The sequence below is a fragment of the Pseudopipra pipra genome, chromosome 5 (assembly GCF_036250125.1).
Source record: "Pseudopipra pipra isolate bDixPip1 chromosome 5, bDixPip1.hap1, whole genome shotgun sequence".
Classification (NCBI taxonomy): domain Eukaryota; kingdom Metazoa; phylum Chordata; class Aves; order Passeriformes; family Pipridae; genus Pseudopipra; species Pseudopipra pipra.
Window position 1 is genome coordinate 5,430,761 of NC_087553.1, and position 23,964 is coordinate 5,454,724.

Below are 23,964 nucleotides of genomic sequence, written 5' to 3' on the forward strand. Positions count from 1 at the left end.
CACAGCTACAGGGAAAGAAGATCATACTACTGAGTCTTCTGCAGCAATCAGATGTTGAAAAGGTGTTTTGAGAGATATTCCTTGTTCTGGTAATATTAACCACTGATAATATGTAATTTTTTAAAGACTCTGAAATAACTTTGCCACCCTCAATTACACTTATGGCTGTGAGTGCTGAAAGTCACTTGGGTATATGGGGCTTCAGTTCCTAAGCCACTTTTGAGTTTTTAGGGACAGAGAATGAGACAGGGCCCCTGAAATTTGAAGTCAACGTCTTTTGGAAAAAAAATAAACACTTCTTTCAGTTTTCCCCATCAAGCACTCAGGTTTCTGATCTCCACGATTCCCACCACAAGATTTTCCCAGAATATCACTGCTGTGCCTGGCCATTACATTCAGTTGCATTTGCCTACAATTAATTAGCAAACCAGGCCTTTCTTTTTCTTAGACATGCCAAACTGTTCACCAACATGATCATGTATGAGATTTTTTTTATTGGTTTCCCTGTGCCTGACCTTGCATTTTTTATGACGAATTTCATACCACTTCTATCACTCTAGCTTTCAAATTTACCCCAGTTCTTCCTGAGTGAGACCCACGATCTTCCTTTGAGCTTTCCAGAACTGAAATCTATAGGTCATTCAAAAAGGAAAAAAACCTTTTTAAGTGGAATCAACATATATTCTAATCCCAGCATGAAAGATTTAGAAAGTATATTTTTGTGGAAGAATTTCCTGTGATATATTTCCAACTCACTGTGCACTGATAAACATTCTTACTTACCATTTGCTCCACTACCACCTAAATGCAACATATTTATCTTTACACAGGCATTCCAAAGCTTATTAATAGAATTATATTAATGCATAATTAGCTGGATTATAAATCTGAAGCCAATGGTATTTTCACAAAGTTATGAAGCTAATAATTTTACATAAAATGCAGTCACTATACCTGGGAGGAAAAGACCTGGCTTTCCCAAGGATTGGTCCAACCTGAAAAGCAAACAGAGAATTACCAGCAGTGCAATTACCAAGCAACTTAAACTCTGTTGCTAGAAAAAGCACGGGAGCATAATTTACATGAGAATTTACAGTAGCTTTAAACCTAAACCAAAACAAGTAAAAACACGAGACTAGCATGACTTTCTGTATATACAGTCAGCAGTTTAGTTCTTTAGAGTTTTCTCTTCAAAATCAAACCATATTATTATTGTTATTTTCTTGAGTACTAATATTTCTTAGACTTTCAAGTTGTAACTAAAACATAGTTCTCTTGTGTCTTATATAATCTAATAACAAAGACTATACAAACAGAATAGCTTCTTAATAACATTTGCAACTATTCCTTGAATCTCATACAGGCAGATTTAACATCTATATATGTTGACACAGTAGATTCTGTTCAATAGGATTTTTTTCTTCTTTCATTTAATTTAAGGGTCAGAGAAGTTCATTCTGGTGTCCCAGTCCACAGCGTTAATTTGTAAAGAGAAAAGCACTTTGTGCTGAAACAGAAGGGAATAGTTTTGTGGCAAAATATTTCAGCTGCAAATCTGAAACTCAGAGAAAGCATGTGCATGGAGGAATGTAGGAAGGGAAAAGTTCCAGATAGAGAGGGAAACACAAGTGAACCAGATTTCTCTCAATTGTGGAGAACCAGAGAGTGGGAACAGAAAGACAAATCATTATTTGAAGAGTTTTCCTTTTCTAAGGAGAGGACAGAAAAACTTGCTTCATACTATAAACTTCACAGCATGCACCTTTGTTTCTTTTAATTTCACTTGGAGACAGAGGAGAGGAGAATAAAGGACAATTGTAAGCCTGGTCATAAAAAGGGTTAAAAATGACTCCAAGCTAAATCCTCTAGATATTGTGCTCCCCGTTGCGCTTGCAATTTCAGACAATTACTGTTCATTAAGTACGCATCTCTCCTAAAGCCAGCTGGCACTAGAGAAATCAAATATTTCATGAGGTAGACAGGGACTACCTTCTTTGAAGTTCTTTTATCCGAACCATCATATTGAGGTGTCCTTGTGAGTACTGTTCGATCACGTCGCGGACGTCGTAAGGTTTCCGAGCTTGCTGTGAAAAGAGTCAAGAGATTGAAAGGTAAGTATTGTTTAAACTTGATTTTTATTTCAGATGGGCCTTCATTCTATTTTTTTTATCTTCCAGAGGTTATTTGCTTGCCATTTTGCAAGAGTTGTTGTAATGAATAAAAAATATGTAGCTGTTGTAGGAGTGCATATTTACTGTGGAGATGGAGCCAAATGATTCCCATTACTGTCAGTTAGAGTCATGTCTTCATGTTACTTCATACTGAGCAAAATATTAGACCTTCACAGTGTATTTGAAAAACACAAACCCAAGATATATAATTTATCTAAGACTATCATGTGTGGTATCTCTTGGCTCATTCCAAAACCATATGATAATCATAATGTCAGAGGACTGAACCACAGGAACAGGCCCAATTCATAACACTTGGACCCAGAATCACATGTCTCTAGAGACTAAAGATGTCTGGTGACAGAAATATTGCTGTTTAAGGAACTGGGAAGACAGATGCTTTGCATAAGTCAGAAGACTGCTGCATGTGGATTTTGTTTGCGCTTCTTTGTCTTTCATGATACCTACGAAGTCAGAAAAAAAAGTGCATTTCAAATAAAAAAGGACAGATCAAAAATGCAAGAGAGTGAAAAAACTGCCATCTGCCCAGCTTTATTCCCATTCTAATGAGAATCCAGATGCTTCTGCCAAGCTTTGGTTTCTTGCTGCAACTACCATGGCAGAATTTTGAAACAAGTCTAGAGAATTTGCATAAAGTGATGTGATTATAAAAAGTGCAGCACGCTAAAATTTTAGCAAGTAAAATCAATGTGTGTGTGGTGGAATAAACACAAATTATGTCTTTTTGAAAATTTCGGCATTTTGAGAGCCATACCAACCCCTCTGGGAAATGTGGGGCAAGATGTCTTCCCTTTGGCTCTGACTCAAGAAAAGAAGAAAAAAAAAAGCAAAGGTAAACTGCAAATCTAGTAATTGGAAATTACTGAAAACAGCTCATTAGTCATCTTGTTGTCTGTTTCCACTCTGTCACAGCTTCAGCCAGAGCCATTAGCATGCACCACTGCACACATGCATTGAACACCTACAGTATGTGCTGGAGTCATGCTTGGAAGGCAGCCACAGGATCCTAGAAATTTCAAATGAAAGCATGGAACTGGAATGGAAACAAATCCTGTGAAATGAATGAAGAAGGAAAAGCTCTTCGTGACAAAATGCCTTCCTTGCACTCAGCACTTACCTGCATTATTACTTTCAGAAGAGTTCGTGGCTTTGGTAGTGTGTGCGTGCACATTTGTGTGCATTTGTGTGCATTTGTGAGAGGAGATACTTTGCGGGGGGAGGGAGGTTTCAGCTTTCAGTTTATCGCCTTTTTTTTTTTTCGCTTCCCCAGCTTCACATTTTGCAGACGCTGACACATCACTATTTCTGGCCAGAAAAGCAGCCTATTGTCTTCACCCCGAGAAACAGTGCCAGTATCACTCTTTAGATTGACTAGTGGAGGTGCTTTGAGAGCCTTTTGGCTAAATTCTCCGTCCTTTCCTTTGGACACTCTCTATTTAAACACGATGCATGGCACAGAGCCTAGATGTGCTGGGGATTTTTGCACTCCCCTCTCCCCCATGGGCTACTATGAGCATAATTAATTCTACTCAATTGTAATGAAATTTCTCCCCCAAAAGAAGTCCTCTATCTGTTATCCCTTTTACCAAATCATCAGCTCTGAATTGTACAGTTGCAAAGTACTGTACACTGCAATCTGTCTGAGTCCTCTCTAAAGCTTTATAAAAATATCCTTCCAGCTTTCACCATTTGTATCTCCTCTTTTCCTATAAAGCTTTAGATCTGAGCATCTAAGGTCCTGCCAAACTTTGGCCCAATCTCTTGTTATGTTTTTATTAGAAAATGCTAGTACAATACAACTTAAGCCAGGAGGCAATTGCCTTCCAGGGAAGTGTGGTTAATGCAGAACTTGAGCAACTCCTTTAACTTCCATTCTGCCCATAATCCCAAATCCTGGCCATTTGAGCTCAGTAGTCCACATTCAGTGTGCTTAGAGCTCCTAATGCAAAACTCTAAATAATATTACCCAGCTTTGAACTTCCAAAACCTAATTAGCATAGGGAGTCCTATAAACTGTATTTCATGGCCCCAAGAAAGAAACAGAAGATCATTCCTTCATCTTCTTTTTCCCTGTCACTAACACCAACTCACAGAATTCTCTCCACAGACTGATCAAGTTCATTTTGTGAAGTCCAGCAGGACCGCTGTTGGCTGACAGCCCCAGAACATTAGGTCTCTGGTGGTTTGAAATATACTAATTTTTAACCTAAATAATTTATAAACTGATTTTATTTTTGAGAAATGGTGTATTTAAATTTTATTTATTTATTTATTTTTAATTTCTCATACCGTTTATCTCTCTGGTATATTTACAATATAATCCTGTTCTCCTGGGTTTTTTCCGAGTTAAATAAACTAATTTCCCCTAGTCTTCTTTCAAAAGGTAGGGTCATCTGAAGGTATGTCTGTATGAGCTTGGGAAATGTATATGGTATTCTGTCTGCCATAATTCAGAGTCTTCTGAGTGCTGTGAGCTTATCTCAGACTTTTATCCCTTGCAATTAAGTGCTCAGCTCTAATCAAACTTCCCTGAAATGTAGGTTCTTGATTTATGCTTTTAAAACCTCTTCAAAAGGATTATGAAAGTTCATTAACTTGCAGTGGATCCTCTCAGACAAAAAAAAGCAAGAATCTTAAATGGAAACAACAGGGGCTTTGAAAATCAGTCCAGAAGTTAATTTTTCATTTCCATGGCATTTCCAGCACATGGGTGGTGAGAACGATGATATCAGAATCCCAGTCCAAAAAAGTTTTCTCATAAGAAGCCTCAGTAAACAGGCAAAGTATAACAGTATTTCCAATGCAGTACATTTAGTCTGAGAACATCGTAACCTGAATGAGAAAATTAACTTAACCCTCCATAAAGATGGCAAATTCCCAGAGGGCCAATGCTCCCCAGTTTTACAAAATATGGCCTATGATGTCCTTTTCTGGGAAACCAATTTGGAAATGTGGGTCACAAATGTGAAAGCAACTTTACACAGCATAGTACTCATCAGTGAGGCCTATTGATCTGTCAGCCATCCACAGCACACAACTGAGCATCCTCTAACCAGTCATTATGATCAGCATGGATCAGTGTGCACAGTAACAGTGTTCTTGCAGACACTCCAGCAGAGTGTTTTCTTCACTTCTTTTAGTAGAAGGGTAAGTATTGGTCAGTGTAGCAAAACAAACAGAACCCCAAGAAACAAATGCAGCAAGAAAAGAGAAGTGAAAAATAACCACACTGACTCCACAAATGCAGGGTTTTATATCATGCTATACCCATGAATAGCTGACAGTTTTGCCCACACCATGAAAAAATCCACATAAGGTAAGCATGAGGCCAAGAACCTAAAGAATGCCTTTGACTTATTAGTGCTGCATGCACAAAGACTTTGAGAGCACTCTGAGAGCACTTTTTATGTCATATACTTAAGCTTACAGCAATTGTACTTATGATTAATCATGCTGCTTACCTGAAATTTTCTTCTGGCTACAAAATACTGCATTCTCCTGATGACTTTTACAGCTGTTCGATGTGCTTCAGTTAATCTGCCAAGAAAGACAAACACAGACATACATCAGTTGGTGTGGGGGGAGGAAGTAGGAAAAATGGAAGCAGTCTTAACGGAAGATGTTGCCTCTAAGCACCAAAATCTACAAATATGTTTTATGTCTACAATGCAAAGCTGTAGCATAGCACACTGTGTGTGCATATACACTTTGTTCTGCTGCTTTGCCTTCTTGTGTATTGTGGTTCTAAGTGTTAAGAACTGATAAGTGAGACAATGAAAGCAGGTGTACAAAGATAATACATGTGGAAGGGATTAGACAGGATTACTGTCAATGAGTACAACTGGCATCAGTTTGAAGAATGTGAAATGTATTTAGAACCATGACTGCGTTCCTCATTTTGCATTTAGTGTTTGCCCACGAGCTCTACTGCGCAGAAATTAAGTCCTTTAAAAAGGACTTTGACCTCTCTAGGAAGGAAAGAAAAGTGTCACATCTTAAAAAAAAAATAAAATGAACACAACACACTCTCTTGGCACACGTGCGCGTGTCTGTGCATGTGGCTGTCTGTACTGGTATTCAAACACAGAACCGGACATAATATAACTTAGCTGTATCACTTCACCCAGAGGATACTGCACTTGCAGAACATTAATTGAGACACTTGGCTGGCAATTAATTACTACAACCTCTTATTTATGGTGAATTTTGAAAGGGTAGAGAGAAAGCAGGAATGTGGTAACTGTAAGTAGAAGTATTTTCTTAAAGTACTGATTCCTTCCCCGTGGACTTCTTTATTCACACCAAGTGAGTAAGCTAAGGAAAAAATTTTCTTTCCAAGGATGCTGCATCGTTAGGAAACCTACACTCTGTATGGACATCATCTTTGACATGTGCTGATAACCCAAGGAAAGCTATCCATCAAATTTCTTGAGTCTCCTGAAGGCACAGTCTGCTGCCTCTTCCCAGTCTATCTGGCTGGGGAAAAGGAAGTATTAGCTAGGCCACCTACTTGGGTGCCACAGTTTAGAGATAGAGATTTTAAGAAGTAGAAAGATTACAGTGTATTATTTCAAAGTGAAGCAAATGAAAGCTAAACAAGCAGGGATTGTATTTAAGAATTAGCATAGTTTTTCATTTTATAATTATTCTTCGGTAAAATTAGTGCATCTGACTGGGTGAGATACCAGAGCCTCAGGAACATTTTTTTAAATAAGCTTTCAGGGGCTTTTTCTGACTCTTTCTATGTCAACCCCAGATTAATATTGGATACATGCACAAATAGGTGTGAAACTCAGGTGTCTCTACTACATTTATCCTCACATTTCATTTATCTGTGTATATTCATGCACATATCCATATAAATACACTCACACATGCAAACACACAGAAGACAGTGCAGGGTGAGCATGACTAAAGACCTACCTTTGTTGTATATCATCAACAGCATTGCAAAGAACAAATCTTTGCATTCGTGTAAACCTATCAAAGGGATTGGAGTTTACCCTACAAGACCTTCATTATGGTGAAAAAAAGCTCTCAGCTTGGCATTCAGGGCCCCAGCTGAGCTCCTGTGGCCAGTGACTAAAATGGAGATGACATTTTACTTGCAAATGGCAAGTAAATGGCACATCCTTAATATCAGAGAAATCTTTGTCAGCCCCTACAGTTATTATTGTTATTTTTTTTTTAATAACTAGAAAAGAATCACAACTTAAGGTTTGGGGTTTAGCCTTCCTCCCCTGTGTACGAGTTAAGATAAAAGCTTAAAATTATCCCCTAGCAATAAATCATTTCTTTATAAATTATGTGAAACTTCATATATATACTTGAGAGGCTTTTTTTATTAGGCCTATCCATATGAGGTGGTTCATGCACTGTTTAAACAGACTTAAATAGAAAAGCTTAAAGAAGTCAGAGATGGAAACAAACCAAGGTAGTAATTTCCTCCTAATTACCCTCCTTCAGCAGAAATCAGGGCTACAGAACTTTTTCCACTGTGTTATCAAATTTAGGTGTTCAAAACCATGATACTAAGTCTTGGAACTTGATGCACAGTTGAAAAGGCTGCATTTTTAGAGAGAAAAGCTATTTATTTGTGACATACAGCTAAGGTCACCCAACTATAATTCAAAAGCACTCAATATCGGCATGTTCCAAGTGGCAAAATTCACACTAATCTCACTGGGAGCAAATTCTGAAAAAGAAGTGACTGTTGAGATTTGATGGTCACTAGTATTACACTGAGAGACAGAAATACCTGAAATCTGGCTTTAATGGAAAAATAGCATGAAAAGGTACAAATCCATAGACTGAGAGTGGCTGTGTTATCTTAATTGCCTCAATAAGTCCACAAGGAGTATAGCAGCTCTAGGTGACAGGGAGGAGCTCTAGATGAGGTAAGCACCTTGCTCTGTATAGCAAGCAGAACTATCCTCCTTACAGGGGGTTGGTTGGGGCAGCATAGCTGATCCTAAACATTTTTTGAGATTTTAGCTGATTTTCACAGGTTTCCTGTCACTGATGTCCATAGTGGACAGTTACAACTATTACTGACTAGGTTGCATTATCCCTGCATTTAGCCCAATGCATTTACCCTGCTAAACCTTTTATTTTATCCCAAAACACTGGATTAGGCAAAACCCTTTCAGCCTTAAGGGTGTCAGTCTGTTAGATGCCAGAAACACAAAACTGGAGAGAACAAAAGGGCAGAGATGCTTTAAGTCATGCTTTAGTAATGCTCATTAGGATCACAACACCACTTGCAGTGAATCTCTCAGATATTTTGAGATGTGCAGCTCATGAAAGGACAACACAAGGGGGTGAGCCCCAAGCTTGCGCACTCTTTCCATGTGGCATTTTCTACCAACACAAGACAGAAAGGGACAGATCTTTACGGGGATTATGTTTCCTAACTCTCACGGGGGTGAAGATTTAACTACTTTCACAGCTCTAGCTCCCCCATGAAGTCAGTAGGGGCCTGAGCACTTGCACTAATTAGGAATATGGGCGGGTGGGTGCCCACACCTCAGTCCCTACGGAGCAGCCAAGCTCTCCTGCCGCTGTGCACCAGAGGGCAGTGGCACACACACACACACACACACACACGGACATGCTCTCCAGTACATTAAAAATTATTTAAATTGTCTTAAAAAAGCTTTACTCATAAACCCAGGCATAAACTCTAGACCTTATAAGGATGGGGTCCATGCTGAGGTGGGATGTCACTGTTGAGTGGTAACTATTTCGTGGGTTGTTTTTTTGGTATGTTTTGCTCAAAAGAGTATAATTAAGAGTTTTATTGACAGACAATGGCATGCTTTCCCATCTTTTAACCTAAACAACAGGTAAGAAGGCTTTGTCAAAACCCTTCCCTGAAACACTTTGTAAAGGACAACAAAATTACCTTTGAACAGAAGTGATCTGGGTTTGGGAAAGTTATGAGCACATAAAAAAATTAATAATGGAAGCTTGTAACATCTGTAACTATAATGGATACCAGGAAATCTGTATTAAAATTATATATACTTGGATTCATAAATGATACTGACATCATCTATAACTATGTCTTCAAGTAGGACCCCAGCCTTGGATCCGTTTGCAAAGCAGCACATGTTCCTTACCTCTCTGCTAAATGATTTCTTAGCAGCATGTTCCATTTTAAAAGCAGTCAAACCTATCTTTATTTAAAATAAGTTATTCCTAGTTTGGCTTATGGGCTCCTGGGCTGTCATATCATTGTGGTAGAGGAAGAGGAAAGAGGAGCAGGTGGTGGTCCTGGAACACTGATGTTAACATGCAGTCCCCACCCTGATGGGATGTTGAGAAACACTCTGGCAACTATTCTAGAGGGAGAGGGAGAAAGGGACCCCTCTTTACTTGCTGACTCAGCCTTCCCCTCTGCAGGTTTTGGGTATGCCTGTGTGGATGAAGAGGTTGGAGGGACAGCTATATGCCAAGGTGGCACCACAGCCCTGATTTGCTGCTCTGCTCAGGGTTCAGAGAGCACTGAAAGGCCTTACTTTTAGCTAAAACACTTGAATGTATTTAAGACTTCTTTTCTTTTTTTAGCTGCAGAAAGGCAGTAGCTTAAGCCAAAGAAGCCAAACACTTTTTTCAGTTAAAAATAATTGAACCAGAGGAGGAAATAGAGATGATGAAATCCAAAGCAACTCTAGAAACTATCCACAGAAATTTTTTTTAAAATTTTATTTTTATATACCATGCTGTTTGTTAAAAGCTTGTGTTGGCCAGTTCAGATGTACTCTTTTTCTTCTTTTGTGTGGCGTCTGATATCTTCCAGCTTAATGTGTTTTGGAACAGCCAGGGAATATTTTAAGTGAAAAAGAGATACATAAATGGACCCTAAACCCAGGCAGAGTTACAGCTATTCCAGACCATGCTGAGGCACAGCTCGAGTTTACAAACAAGCCTGTTATCAGTGTGATGTCCTTTTCAGTCCAGAAGCACTTTTTGATCATTAGAGTGGACTTCAGTGTAGGGATAGGGGGATGGACTTTACTCAAGTTGTGCTGCAGGATGGCTGCAGATAGTGGAACGTGCATTCCAGGCTGGTTTTCCTGACATTTATTCAGGTGTCATGAATTAGAAGAGTTATTCAGTGTAACGTAACTACTTTGATCATGAACTGGTGAAAATAAAGGCCACTTCAGTAAGGTCAGTTATAGCTCTCTGTCCTAATTTGCAAAACTGGTTTGAGGATACACACTTGCAGTACTTGGATTACTGCTGAGCTTCATTCACTTGTTATGTTTTGATTGCTTAGCAGGAAAATATATATAAAGTCATACTAACCCTATTTTAATACTGATCACTGGATAATGTTATAACTCCTTTCCAGAGTAACGTACAGCATCATCAGTTCTGGAGTTGCTCATTTGACACTGGTTTCTAAGCCAGCACAAACAGGGACTAGATTAGTGATGGCAACTGAAATGTAAACAAGTTATCTGAGAAGCTCAGCTCTCCATCTGCCTTTTTGTTTTCCCACCACCTCTGATTAAGAGTATTCGCTTTCCACTTCTGATTCTGGGAAGAACATTGATTCCCAGTCCTAACTCTATTTTTTTAACGTGTACAATTATATCAAATTATATTTTATTAGGTAATATATAAAGCCAATCTCATTTGCACTGAAAGCATTACCAGAATCAATACAAAATGTGAAATGATGGCATCCTAGAGTACCTTTTTTTCTGCAGGTGCATGTAGCACAGACCACTCACTTCCAGAGCTGAGATTTCCCCTTGAACCTGCAGATTCCCACAGCTACTGGAGGGCAATATTTAGCAGAGATGAGTATCATCTTTATTCAAATATATACACACAGCTAAACCGTGTAATTATCCTGTCATATGTATAGCATGCACCAATAATTTGTTGGAGGATAAGAAGGGTGGGAAAAGATAAATCTTACAGGAGATAAAATTACAGACTTTATCACAGAAGGATGCAGCAGTTAGTCCATATGCAGTAAAACACACTATGTTGACCTTCTATTGAGGGAGAATAGAGGTGGAAGAGTGTTGGTTCTCATCACAAAGAAAAGCAGCTTATATAATATGTTTTTAAAATTGAGGGAAGCTACAGTGTCCAAATGAAAAAAAATACATCTTCCTCCCAATAAATGAAAATAAAATTATTATTGCCTTTGGCTAAGCAAAGCCAGACAAAATGCCTTGAGCATTTTAAACCGTGAGTTAAGACAAGGTTGCAGGTTGAATTTGACATGCAAACACCAAGAAATGTCAGGCAATGATTCTGATTCCAGAGCTTACCCCAAGCCAGCAGTAGCAGAGAAGTACAACATAAATATAACAAAAGAGGTTTCCAGTCTTGTAACGTTTCATCAAAGACTTGTAAAGAACAGCTAGTTCTGGAGACTTTCCATCACTTACGCGATGGAAATTATATAAGATGCCATTTGCACAGAAACCCGAGGGAACATTTCAGAAAATGTTGGCACAACTTTATTTTTCCCTTTATTCTTAATCACAACCCCACCTTAAACCTACCTCATCTCTGTTTTAACCATATCCTTATCTGAACCTTTTCAAGCCCATGTTTGGATCAAAACTATAAATAAATTAGGATTGGCTTCTCTCAGACTGAGCAGCCTGGAGGCCTTTTTGGCTTCATTAAGGTCTGCTGACAGCCTCAATTTATGAAGGAATGCTGAATGCTGCAGATTCTGAAAATCCCTCCTCAGCAGGTACAGTCTCAGGCAAAGTAGGAAACAGTACAGAAGTGACATGTTTGGGGGGGGGGCTGCTTTCCATCTGGTTATTTTGCTGAAGATTTTGTGGCAATTGCTATCTCCACCCATTCCCCACCATGTACACTGCTGCCCCTGAAACTGTTCCAGAATGCAACTGCCTCTGTTTCTATTTGCCTCTCTGACCTGGCCTTCCCTGAAGTGAATGAGAAAGAAAGCAGATTTCCTACAGCAGTGCCCCTAGGGATTAGGGCAGGGAAGATAGTACAGGGACAGAGCAACAGCTTTGAGGAGAACCTGCAAGAAGAGGAAGAACTAGGACACCATTTAAAGGGAGCAACTGCCAAGAAAATGTATTGGCAAAGGAGACACCACTGGGAGAAGCAGCAGCCAGGGTTATTTCTTGATGCTGTCCATGAACAGAATAAAGTAAGTAGAAAGCTCCTGAAAGTAATCAGAGGTAGATGCAACCTGATCACTGAACGTGATTTAACAAAGAAGAAAAGCCCTTGAACTTCAGGTTGTTTTTCTCAACCACAGACATTTGGAGTTTTCAGTTACAAGTTTCTTCTGTAATATTACAAAGTGGGTTCATTGAGAAAGTGGGAGAAAAGCTCTGTGTTAGTCCCTTGCTAATTAAAATGCATAATTAAAATGAGTAATTAAGCTTACTAGTGAATGCTCTTGTGTCTGGGAGCCCAACTGTCCTTGAAAAACAATTCATCTGCTGAACTGTCTCTGAGAACTAAAGTAACCATTGGATATTTTGGTTACATCTTTCCTCTATTTTTTATTGGCAGCAAAATAAAAGTCCCTGGTCTCTTTTCTGCCATTTTATTTCTTCCATTCTTGCTGTAATGTCAGAACAAACAAGATGATGTCACAGGGATGTCTTTTCAGTGTGGAAATACAAATACAGAAAGATTTTCTTTTTTTTTTTCCTCTGAGCAAACATCTTCTAGAAATTGCCACAATAACTTCCTAACTTCCTGTATTAGTGCTGTACCATCACTACTTCTAGTCCCAGGACAGGTGAAATGCTCCTGTGCCTTTGCCAGTTCTCATTTGCTTAGAAAATAGACTCTGGCCACAAACCCCTTCTTGGAAGCTGGACAGATGCTGGCAGATAATGGCCTGTGTTTACCCCATACATTACAACATTCAGTGATCCTAGCAGCTAAAGGTATTGTTTTTTTACTTCTCTCTCCTTAAGACTCAGTCTTCATCAATTTGCCTTTTAAAAAACGTCTCCAGAACGTCCAGCTGGTGAAAGGCACTGCAGAGACAGCCATCACCAAGCTCAAACAACCTCCCAAATGAGGAGATGCCTTTCTGGAATCAAAATAGCCTTCATATCTGTGCAGTACAAACCAGTACCTTATTCCATAGGTTCTGGTTTGCTCACTTTAAAAAATGCCTCAGCCCAAATTAATGAACTTTAAGACTTCATTCTCCTCTTCACTGTATTCAGCATTTATGGGAACAACGTGGTGTTGTTAATATACACCAATGACTGAGCGCTGTATTTATGCCTCAATGATTTTCTGTCATGAGAATATAATGCCTGGCAAAGACTGATTCTCTGAAATACCAGTTTGTTTGGGGTCATTAATCTTAATTCCTATCTTGCCTGAATAGGAACTGGATAACAGTCAAGTCAGGGAATAGTTCTGAGAATTAAAACTTCAATGGCTTTTGGGCTGCCCAAGGCTTTACATTTCTTTCTAAAAATACGTAATTAATTAATTTGCACCAAGTACTAGGAAGAAACCCTGTGGAATTGAGGAAAATGCTTCTTGTGGTTTTAAAAAACACAAAACAGTGGCTTTTGGCAGGATCTTTCCCTAGTAGTTCTTGTGATTTAGTGGATACAGCAGGGGCTATGGAAACACAACTCCTGGGTTCTTGAATTGATTGATTTAACTGATCTCTGTCTTTTTGGGTGATCTAGTTCAAATTCCTTTACCTTGCTACACTCTAATTGATATGTCCATAAAGTAAGTGCAAAACCTGCCTAAGTCATGGAGGTGTCATGGGGATTTTAAGGCAATTAGCAGTCCCAAATGAAGTTGTATTTTATTTACAGAATGGCTCAGCAGAAAAGGAAAGGGTAGTGACAATATGTTTTTTCCTTAATGATGAAAAGAAACAAGGGATACTGAGCTGGAGGCTTGGGACAAATTGCCATGTCACTGACCCCTGAGCACAAGCTATTTTCCAAAGCATTCTTCCTTCTCCACCTTTACAGCCTCTGCTCCTCCTCTCCCGAGCACCTGAGCAATCTGGGAATTAATTCCCCATTCACCAGATACTCAGCAATAAAAGACATCCACAGCATCTGAAGCCAAACAGGACCATTAGATCATAAATGTGACCTGCTCAACAGTGCAGGGGATTGCATTTCACATAGCTGCCCTTGCCCTGAGCAAAAACCTTGTGTAGGACTAAGTAACTTACCAGAAAGGCATCTGGCCTTGCTATAAAGACCTTTATATACTGTTAAAAAGTGCCTTATTTTTTATTTAAATTTGTCAGTATTCAGTTTCCAGGCTCCTGTCTCCAACTGGAGTAACAGTGATTTTAGCCTTTTCCAGCCCTGTCTTTCTTCCAGGGACCTTCAGGGGTGCCAGATGCACTGCCTATGGCCTGGCAGGGAGATCAAGCTCTGGTATAGGGAAGAGAGAGTACAGTACTGCTCTCTGTGGAATTTCCAGGAGAGACTGAAATTCTAAAACATTTTTTTTTCATTGTTATTTTGCCTGTGGTTTAAATCATGCCACCAGTAATTATAGAGATTCATAATGGAAATGCTTAGACTGGCAGGAATGGAGAACGAATGGGAAGGTCTGCATGTGGAAGTGTCAGAAAGGGAAAAAAAACAGCACAAAGAGCCCAGTGAGGATGGCAGGTGCTAGACATGTTTATGAACAGCTTTAGAAGGTTCAGGAACACAAAGGAACAGGTTCAGTCAGGAACTGCCTCCACCTGGAACTGAAAAAGGACTTCAGACACTAAGAGGTGATGGTAGGGAAATACAGAACAGGGCTGGACTCTTAAAACACCCTAGTAAGGAGACAGAGAAGAGGAAATAAATCCTAATGATTCCCAGAGGTGGGAGAGCACAGAGAAATAAAAGATCCTGGCAACTGCCAGCTCCCAAAGGTAAAAAGGGTTCAGTGCCACCTGGCTGCCATCCTGAGGAGATCCCAGCAGACACGATGAACACTCATGGAGCACTACATGACCCTCCATGCAGTGGCAGGGAATCCTGAGCAGCCCACCTGGATATGTGCAGCTGGGATACAGACACGGTGGACAGACTGCTTGGGTACACACTTTATTGCACGTGTGAGTACCTGAGTATGTCAGTGAATCACTGAAACTTGCCATTATTAAAATGACCTTGCCCTCCACTAATGCTTTGTATCAAGGTTTGGTACACAACAACCAGTTTATACCAGCAGAAAGACCCTTGCAGAAAGACCCTGGCAGAAGCTAGTTCTAAAATAGATTTCCTATTTGATGACCTTCAAATTTGTCTTTCAAAGGCCTTGTTGGAAACACATATATTCTCACAACATCCTTGCAAACTTCATTCACAGAGTTACAGCCCTTTTTGAGCTCCAACACCAGTTTCTACAAACCCACGTGCCAAGAAAGAATATCACTTTGCCACTAGAGAAACTGGCATTTCAAAACCAGAAAAAAACATGTCCCTTTTTTTTTTTTTTTGAAATTTTAGTGTCATGAACTATTTTGCAGACAACAGTGATCATACTCATAGAACCTCACAGGAAACTTTATGTGGCCACAGACACGTAGTATTTTTCCACCCTATATTTCATGGCATGCATAAAAATCTTACAGGTCTCACTTGCCTAATACTGAAAATATGCAGTGCTTATCAATACTACTGTGAAATAAGGATCTTGCTAAGAGTTGCAGCATCATTTGTGAAAACAATCACTGAAACCAGAAGTTTTGCTGCTCTCTTATTTCGAGAGATTTCACTTGCTCATTGAGAAACTACTTTCTTTTCAAGGATTGTGCATTTTTTCTTTACTTTCAGGAAAAGATGCTATCTCTTGGCCTTTTTATTTTTCTGGCAGACCTTTAGCTCAGTCAGTGGATGAACAGAAGGAAAGTGTTCATATACCAATTACTTTTGACTCACTATTAAAGAACAGGAAAAATTCTGTTTTCAAAGTAAGTGAGGAAATCTGTGTCTTCATGCTCTGGAGAATTCTGATTTTCCTGTCTTTGTTTCCATCCTAACTCACAGGAAAAATGTTTTAAAAGTCATTATGAAACAAGAGTTTGAATGCTTTTGAGCCTGAAATGATAATATGTTTCATTTCTTCCCCTGCCATCCCCCCCATTATAATACACTTTTGTTTCCAGAAAGGAAATATTTTATCCTCTTATAAAATTAATGCATTTTATCTGGTTTATGCCCTTTCTCCTCGCTGTAACTGGGACTGTACTCTGAAGACATATACCCAACACTGCATCATAGGGTGCAGAATGAAGACTGTATATCTTAGAGAAGATGTAAACTGGTTTACAGGATATTATTAAAGAATGGCACATCCATGCTATGAATCCTATGAAACTGCAGATCGTGCTGGACAGATTCAGTTCAGATACTGGTGTGGACTTGGACAATTTTCCACTATTCATAGTGTCCTGAACTGTGCCAGCATCAAATCAGTTTTGTTTCCACCCCTCTGTTAAAAAATTAAATTAATAAAAATCCCTTTTCCCCTCAAAGTTTCCTCATGTAAGAACTCAATTTTAAAGTGTTTCCCCCCCACACTTGAAAGATCATCAGCTCTGTGTTCACTGAAAGTTATTAGCAAATGAATATCTGATAGAAGCAAAAGACAGCCATATTATATTGAGTACATATGAGGTGATCTAATTAACAGGATAATAGGTATTAGTGCTTCAAAGACTCAATATTTTGGGTTTTGATTTTTTTTTGGTGTGGTTTTTTTGGCTTTTTAATTGGGCCTTGAGGATGCCAGTACTGCAATCAAAAGTGTTTCTAAATAATTATGCAGTCATTTAGGTGGCTAACCATCTGAATTGCTGTAATTAGTACACTTGATACAAGCAATTAATTATGTTAGCAATGCTGAAGGCTGTTTTTAAGATCTAGATACAGAAATATATTCAAACAAACAAAAACAAACCAAAAAGCAAGGGGATCTTCATTTCATTTGACACATTTCCAGTGACTGTTCTCTGACAACAATCTGGGAGCTTCTCTTGGAAGCTCTTTGTAATAATGAAATAAAAACTGGGAGTGATGCTATCAAGACTCCCACTGAAATTAATTTCTTTTTGTCCAAGGAACAGACATATAGACATTACCTCAAATTAGCTTTATCTTCTCCTTGAGCAACTGGCTTTATTCTGGATCTGAAGAAACTTACTGCAGAGATGAGGCAGCAGCTCAAATATTCACGTACTCAAGCCCAAAATTTCAGTACTCAAATAAGTGAAATAGGTCATGATCATCTGTCAGCTTGGAGCTGAAATAAGAACATGCTGCTTCTCTTCCAATATAATTCTGTTACACAGAAATTTCCAAGTATTCTCCTATCCTCCATTTCCTAAAAATTCACAAACCTATAAACTTCAGCTTCATTCCAAAGGAGCTTGACACAATTTATCTTTTTGTGTGGAAATTATGCAAAAAGAAATTATGCAAAATCTCAGGTTTGGCACAGATTCGAAACAAAACCACTTGAAACACTGCAATTTAAAGTGAATTTTCTTCGACAATTTCAGTTTGCCCAAACCTGAAACTCAAAGCAAACCTCAGGGCAGAAGTGTAAACCAGAACAGATAGAAATCAACAGACGTTTACACAACACTCCATGAATCAAAGACACTTAACTTCACATGACATGAAGCAGAGGCTGACAAACCAGGAATCAGACAAGAACATTTTTTGGAGACAATTTACTTTGCTTTTAACAAAACAATAATTAATCTCTTCTATTACCAGTCTGCTCAACTACGAAGTCTCATAATCTCAAATTTTAAGCTCTTCTCCCAGTCTTAAAGTTTCTATTATCATTACTTCAATCTCTCTCAAATTTTCAAGCCCCATGTCATGAGAGCTACAGGGAAAACAAAGCCAAAACCCGTCTTTAAATGCGGTCTCTGGAGAATAATCACATGTGTCTGGTGAACTGGTAAACCAGTTGAGTCTGAGTGACAGCTGATAATTTCCCTGAATTATATAGTGTCACAAGTAATAATCAACTTAACCTGATACTATCACTTATCTAAAGTAAAATATCTTTCTTCTATCCAGGCAAATAGTTCATAAATATCAGGGTGGTTTTTTCACTTCTTGGTTGCTTTTTTTCTTTTTTTATGTGGCACTTTTTGGTCAAAGAGATGAACAGTTTCAAGTACAAAGTCTTAAAAGCAGCTCATTCTCTGCTACAAACAGAGAGCATGGCCATGGCCCCAGAACATCAGGGAAATGTTCCCTTTCATCCACAGCACCACACAGTCCACTGCACTCCTGGCTACCAAAACTGGCCTTGTCCACCTCAACACCATATCCACCTCAGGATTCCTCACTGGTACAGACTATGCAGAGCGTGAAGGACAGAACAAAGAAATAGTTTTTAGTATTCTCGAAGATTAATGGAAAATAAGAAAACAGCTCTTCGAAAGCAAGAGCCATACATATTTATACATTAAGTTGTGGCTATGCTACATACAGCTCCTATGCATTCTTGCTCTAAATGAGCAATATTCTGCTCAGGACATTTATTAGAACTGAATTACATATTTTCCATGCATCATGAGTTTTTTAAAATAACATGGGTGAGCACACAGTTGCAAATTCAGAATGTCAGGAACCGAAAAATAGCGGGTAAAATATTCATTGAACCGTGAAAGATGATTTTATCTAACAAACCAGCATGTGAAATACCCATCCATCTAGGATTTGTTTAACGTCCCTCTTTGGATCTCTTATTTCTACCATCTTCCTTTTTCTCTTCCCTCCTCTTATAGGGAAGAGAGCCTTGGCACCTGAAGCTCTGCCATTCTCCTCTCAGCTTGGCTTGCCACACTTCGCATGGAATAAATAAATATTCACCAAGCCAAAGAATGTAAGCAACTCTCCAGCCTTGTGGTTCAGGCATTCACTGGCCAATGGAAGTAAACTGTTCAAGTCCCTGTCTCTTTGAGGGTATCTTTTCAGAGTGGAAAAGCATGAATGAGACTTCAGTGATCTGGTGATGGTCCATGGTTCTGGGGAACAACATACTTGGATCTTGTGAAACTGCAGAAAGAATTGAACCTAAGCCTCTCACAGTGTGGATCCATCATCATATTAAATTACAGAAGGACACCTTCTTTTCTAGGAGCTCCATAGTCCTAATCCTCTGCAGGAGAGAAACATTTCTTTTTGAGTCAAACAAAAAAGTGAATATCACCAGAAACATATTTTTATTTTTGTGAAAAAAAAAATAATGAAAAAATGTTTATTCAAACCAACAGAATAATTTTTTCAAATATTTGGATGAGAAACTACAATGGAAAAAAAATCAAATTTCATTTTCATATTGGCTTTAAACTGAAAGAGAGTAGGTTTAGATTAGATATAAGAAAGGAATTCTTTCCTGTGAGGGTGGTGAGGCCCTGGCACAGGTTGCCCAGAGAAGCTGTGGCTGCCCCATCCCTGGAAGTGTCCAAGGCCAGGTTGGATGGAGCTCTGAGCAACCCAGTCTAGGGGAAGGTGCCCCTGCCCATGGCAGGGCGGTCGGAACTGGATGATTTTTAAGGTCCCTTCCAACCCAAGGCATTCTGTGATTCTGTGATCACCACAACCAGTTTCTACTAAGCAAGTGCAAACTTGCCACTAATTAAATTATTATAAGTTGTCTGTGACAGTCTTTAAATCAAGACTGCAGAATCCTGTTGAAGACTGTGCTCCTGCTTGACCAGAGTGCAACTCCTGTCTATGTTATGTCAAGACCTAAGAAGGTCTTAAAATATAAGGTGCATCCAAACATCGAGCTTATGAACATGCTTCCTTCAGGCTTAGGGACTCTGAAGGAATTCATGACTCCTTACATGACATAAGTTTTCAGCAATGGAAGTTTTCAGAAAGCTGCAGTGAAGATGTTATTTCTGTTCAGAGCAACTTTTATCAATTTGTTTTTCTATTTTACACAGCTCTTATAGACTATGGACACTCTTAAAAAACACAGGGGAAGTTTTAAAAAATACATTATCTCTGCGTATTGGTTTTCAGATATCTCAAGTCACATTCTGGAACTGCAGTTTCTATTCCTGGCAGCCACAGCATAAAACTCCGAAAGTGTTTACACACCCACACACCTCTCCTACACCTTCAAAAATAACATTTTAATGGAAGTACCTAGAAAATGAGGAAGTAGCTAACTTTCCAAATGACTGAGAAGAAATACCTGAATAGGCTAAGATTTGTTCAGAATTAATGAAGGGTTTGATTCTGTGAACTCACATCGAAGTAGTTGAGTACGTGAGTTATTTCGCTGACCACATGGGCTGAGGACAGGTATCAAGCTGCATGCAAAATTTAAGTTTACAAAATTTACAATTATGCAACTAAAATTATGCAATTAAAAGTGGTGTTGATAGAAAGTTCTTCAGTTATTTATCCTCACTATTTATGCCTGTCTGCAAAGTGGGACAAATATTGTCAACAATGTATGTTGTCAGCAACGTGCTCTGTTGTGCCTCAGCTACTGAACACAGACAGACCTGTCCTGTACCCCGGTGAGGACTGCAGAGTCTCTCAAGCACTAGTAGGCAGCTGGCATCATCCTACAGGATTCTTACTGTATCAGCTATAAATTGCTGGTTTTATTACATATATTCATATTATTTACAAGAAAACTGGACATTTTGGAGACACACACATATATGTATGAACCCCCACATCTAATACACTTTCATGGGTTAAGCTCTTTGCTAACTTTCGGAAAATAATTAAATATGCATTAAAGTATATGCATACTTCTAGGTTGTGAGCATAAATATGGAAAAATACAAACCTGATTCATAAACTCAAAAAAATCTCAAGAGTGATCTAGCTATAGTTTTAATAACACGAAAATGACTAATTTAAGGTCAAGAGTAATTTAGTTTTGACTGGCTTTGCAATCCTTTGTTCTCTGGGTCATGTAAGTGTTGAGTAAATTATAAACCTGTAATTCTATCCTGAGGTCAAGGGACTTCAGAATTGATTTGATATATTGGTCTCCTGGAAAGTTCTTCCAAGGCCAGTACCCCCAAAACTGTGTTTATGAGTTGACTGCATTAATAACTAACAGAGTCATATAATATTAGCAGAGGTGAAATTAAACCCTTTCAAAGTTGAGTATGTTCAGATGTGGGATTTTTAAATGAGGGACAGGAAAGTCAGATATTCTCTGTGAGAAGTCAAGTTTCTACAGAGTATTGGAAAAAAATTACATGATTGTAAAAAGGTGTAGATATTTGACTTTAAGAGCAAAATCAGACTGCATCATGGACATCATTGTGGATAATCCTGGATTTATGAAGCAAAACCTATATCTTACATGGGTCAAAAATAAACAAGGCAGCACCTGCTCTGACAGACTATGGAAGAAGCATAAATACATTAAAAAAAATCAGCAACTGCTCATTTAATGCAGGCTATGCTGTGTCCCATGACACTTGTCATTGAAAATCTGCGATGGAATATGAAGTGAGATGTTTTCCATACAAGAATTAAATGTGCCTTATAAGAGCACTTTTTAATTTTTAACCTTTTAATGTTTCCAAATGAAACTCATCATGCTGCTAAAAAAACCCCCACACTGTAAAGCCCAGACAAACTGGCCTGGACTATTCTTTCATCATCAGGCAAACATTAAAGTTAATGGTCCTCAAAGTGTTTAGGGTTATTTCTTTTGCCCAACGTCACAGTCCTGAACTCATTAGTAAGAGGTGTATTCAGATTACTCTGTTCAGTTGTGATTTAAAAGAAACTCAACAGTAATCACAATCTGAAATCTTGAAATAAATAGGAATAACCTGGTGTTACCCTTGAACAGTCCTGTAAAAAATAAGAAATAGATTCCCCCCTCTCCAACACTGTAGATTTCACGTGAATATGAATATCTGGTATCTATGGAGTACCAGGAGATGTTTCTCCTGGACAGTCCTTGGCCATCTCCTTCCACTGCTTTAAAATTCCTAGCAAGAGCACTAACTTTGCTTTTACATTTACAGTAATTCCTGTATAAAATTCCAACAGTCGGTTAGACTAATGATCAATAAACACACACCAAGGTTAAAGAAATATCAGCATCAGAACTGAAACTGCAAAGGCCCTCACCACAATGGATGACAGTATTTGACCTGGTCACACAGTAGGAACCAATTTGCAAAAAAGGAATCATATTGCTGCTTGGCAAATAACACAGGATCATACCCAAAGGCCATTGAATGTCACACAATATGTTTAAGTAGCATTTCTTTTGCAACTTCAAGGGACCTCTGAACAGGTTTTTAATGGGTATTAAAAACACAAGCCAAAATTCAGGTGGCTGCTTCACAACCAGCTGAGGCCAAGCTTTGACCACACCTCCTGAGAGGAAGCAGCCTTACTCCCTGTGTTATCAGCAGATCCCACTGCCTGCTCGCATCCAAGACCTCGCAGCTGCACGCTGACTTAGGTCAGGCCAGCAGTTTGTCAGAAGAATAACCCTAAAGGGGAGGAAAATAGAGCATTTTCCATTGGGTAAGTACCCTGAGCAAAACCACCATTGCAGAGCAGGCGACAGCAGCAGATGGTGAGGAACAGAAAGGTGGTTTGTAGTAGCTCAGATGTAGCCTGGTTCAAGTTGCAAAGACATGTTACCCGCTTTGTGATGAAGTTTTAGGGTGCAAATGTACATATCAAGACTGGATAATTAAATAAAGAGAATGCTAGTACATAGCAAAACCCAACTAACTGACTGACCAGCCCTCCGCTTTGCACCACTGTATGAAGGCCATCACTGTTTCAGGGCTTTGAGGTCACTAATAGGCCTTAGTGGCCCTGATCAGCCTCCCCTGGGCCTCCCTTTACCCCTGCTCATGGGCTCTGGAGCCTGTTTCAGCCCATACTCTGCTAGAGCAATGTAGGTGACCCTGTTTCTTTTGGGTCCTGGATCTGTCTCTTCCCTTGATTATGGCTGTCAATGGACCCATCACTAGTCCACACATCTGCCCACTGTTTGGACCCCAGGGGTCTACACCCTGTCAGTGAGAGCACTGCTTGTGCTGGAGTCACCTGTGGATCCCAGCTCCCCTTCTCTTAGGGAGTGGCCAGACCTTGCTTGCTCAGTGACACACTAAATGACCTAATTGGGTTGTAAGACAGAAGGACAGCAAATTTTTATGCTTGGCTTTGTCAACACTTTGTTCTCACTGTTTGCCTGTATCCATGGTCCTGCTCATTCTCAGTCACTGACTAGTTATGTACCAGAATTATGTTAGAACTACCAGCATTTATTTTTTACTTTTGAGAAAGGCAGCTGCCTCTCCCATCCCCAGGCTCACTAAGCCAGTTCACTGCACTGACTTGGCAGAAACAGTTCACAGGTTTTGTCAGATTGCTCTTAGAATCATAGAGTCATTGAATATGCTGAATTGGAAGAGACCCATCAGCATCATGAAGTCCAATTCCATGGCCTGCACAGGACGCCCTAAGGATGACACCATGTGCCTGAAAGCATTGTTCAAAAGCTTCTTGAGCTCTGTCAATGCTGTGACCACTTCCCTGGCGAGCCTGTTCCAGTGCCTGACCACTTTCTGGGTGGAAAACATTTTCCTGATATCTAACCATCTAACCTCCCCTGACTCATCCTCATACCATTCCCTTGGGTCTGGTCACTGGTAAAGAGAATGAAAAGATCAGTGCCTGCCCTTGCACTGCCCTTTGTGAGGAAGCTGCAGTTGTGAGGTCTGACCTCAGTCTTCTCTTCTCCAGACTGAAAAAACCAAGTG

The 23,964-nt window shown here is 39.3% G+C and overlaps 1 protein-coding gene across 1 annotated transcript in view; it reads right to left on the bottom strand.

Annotated features, from left to right (window-relative positions):
• The window catches only part of LOC135414021 (potassium voltage-gated channel subfamily KQT member 1-like), a 480,260-nt gene that overhangs the window by 211,305 nt on the left and 244,991 nt on the right, over window positions 1-23,964 (bottom strand). Inside the window, exons 12-14 of the mRNA XM_064654258.1 lie at window positions 5,654-5,729; window positions 1,990-2,084; window positions 955-995 (exon numbers count right to left, since the gene is read on the bottom strand). Coding sequence (XP_064510328.1) covers window positions 955-995; window positions 1,990-2,084; window positions 5,654-5,729 — 212 coding nt within the window. The remainder of the gene's footprint in view (window positions 1-954; window positions 996-1,989; window positions 2,085-5,653; window positions 5,730-23,964) is intronic.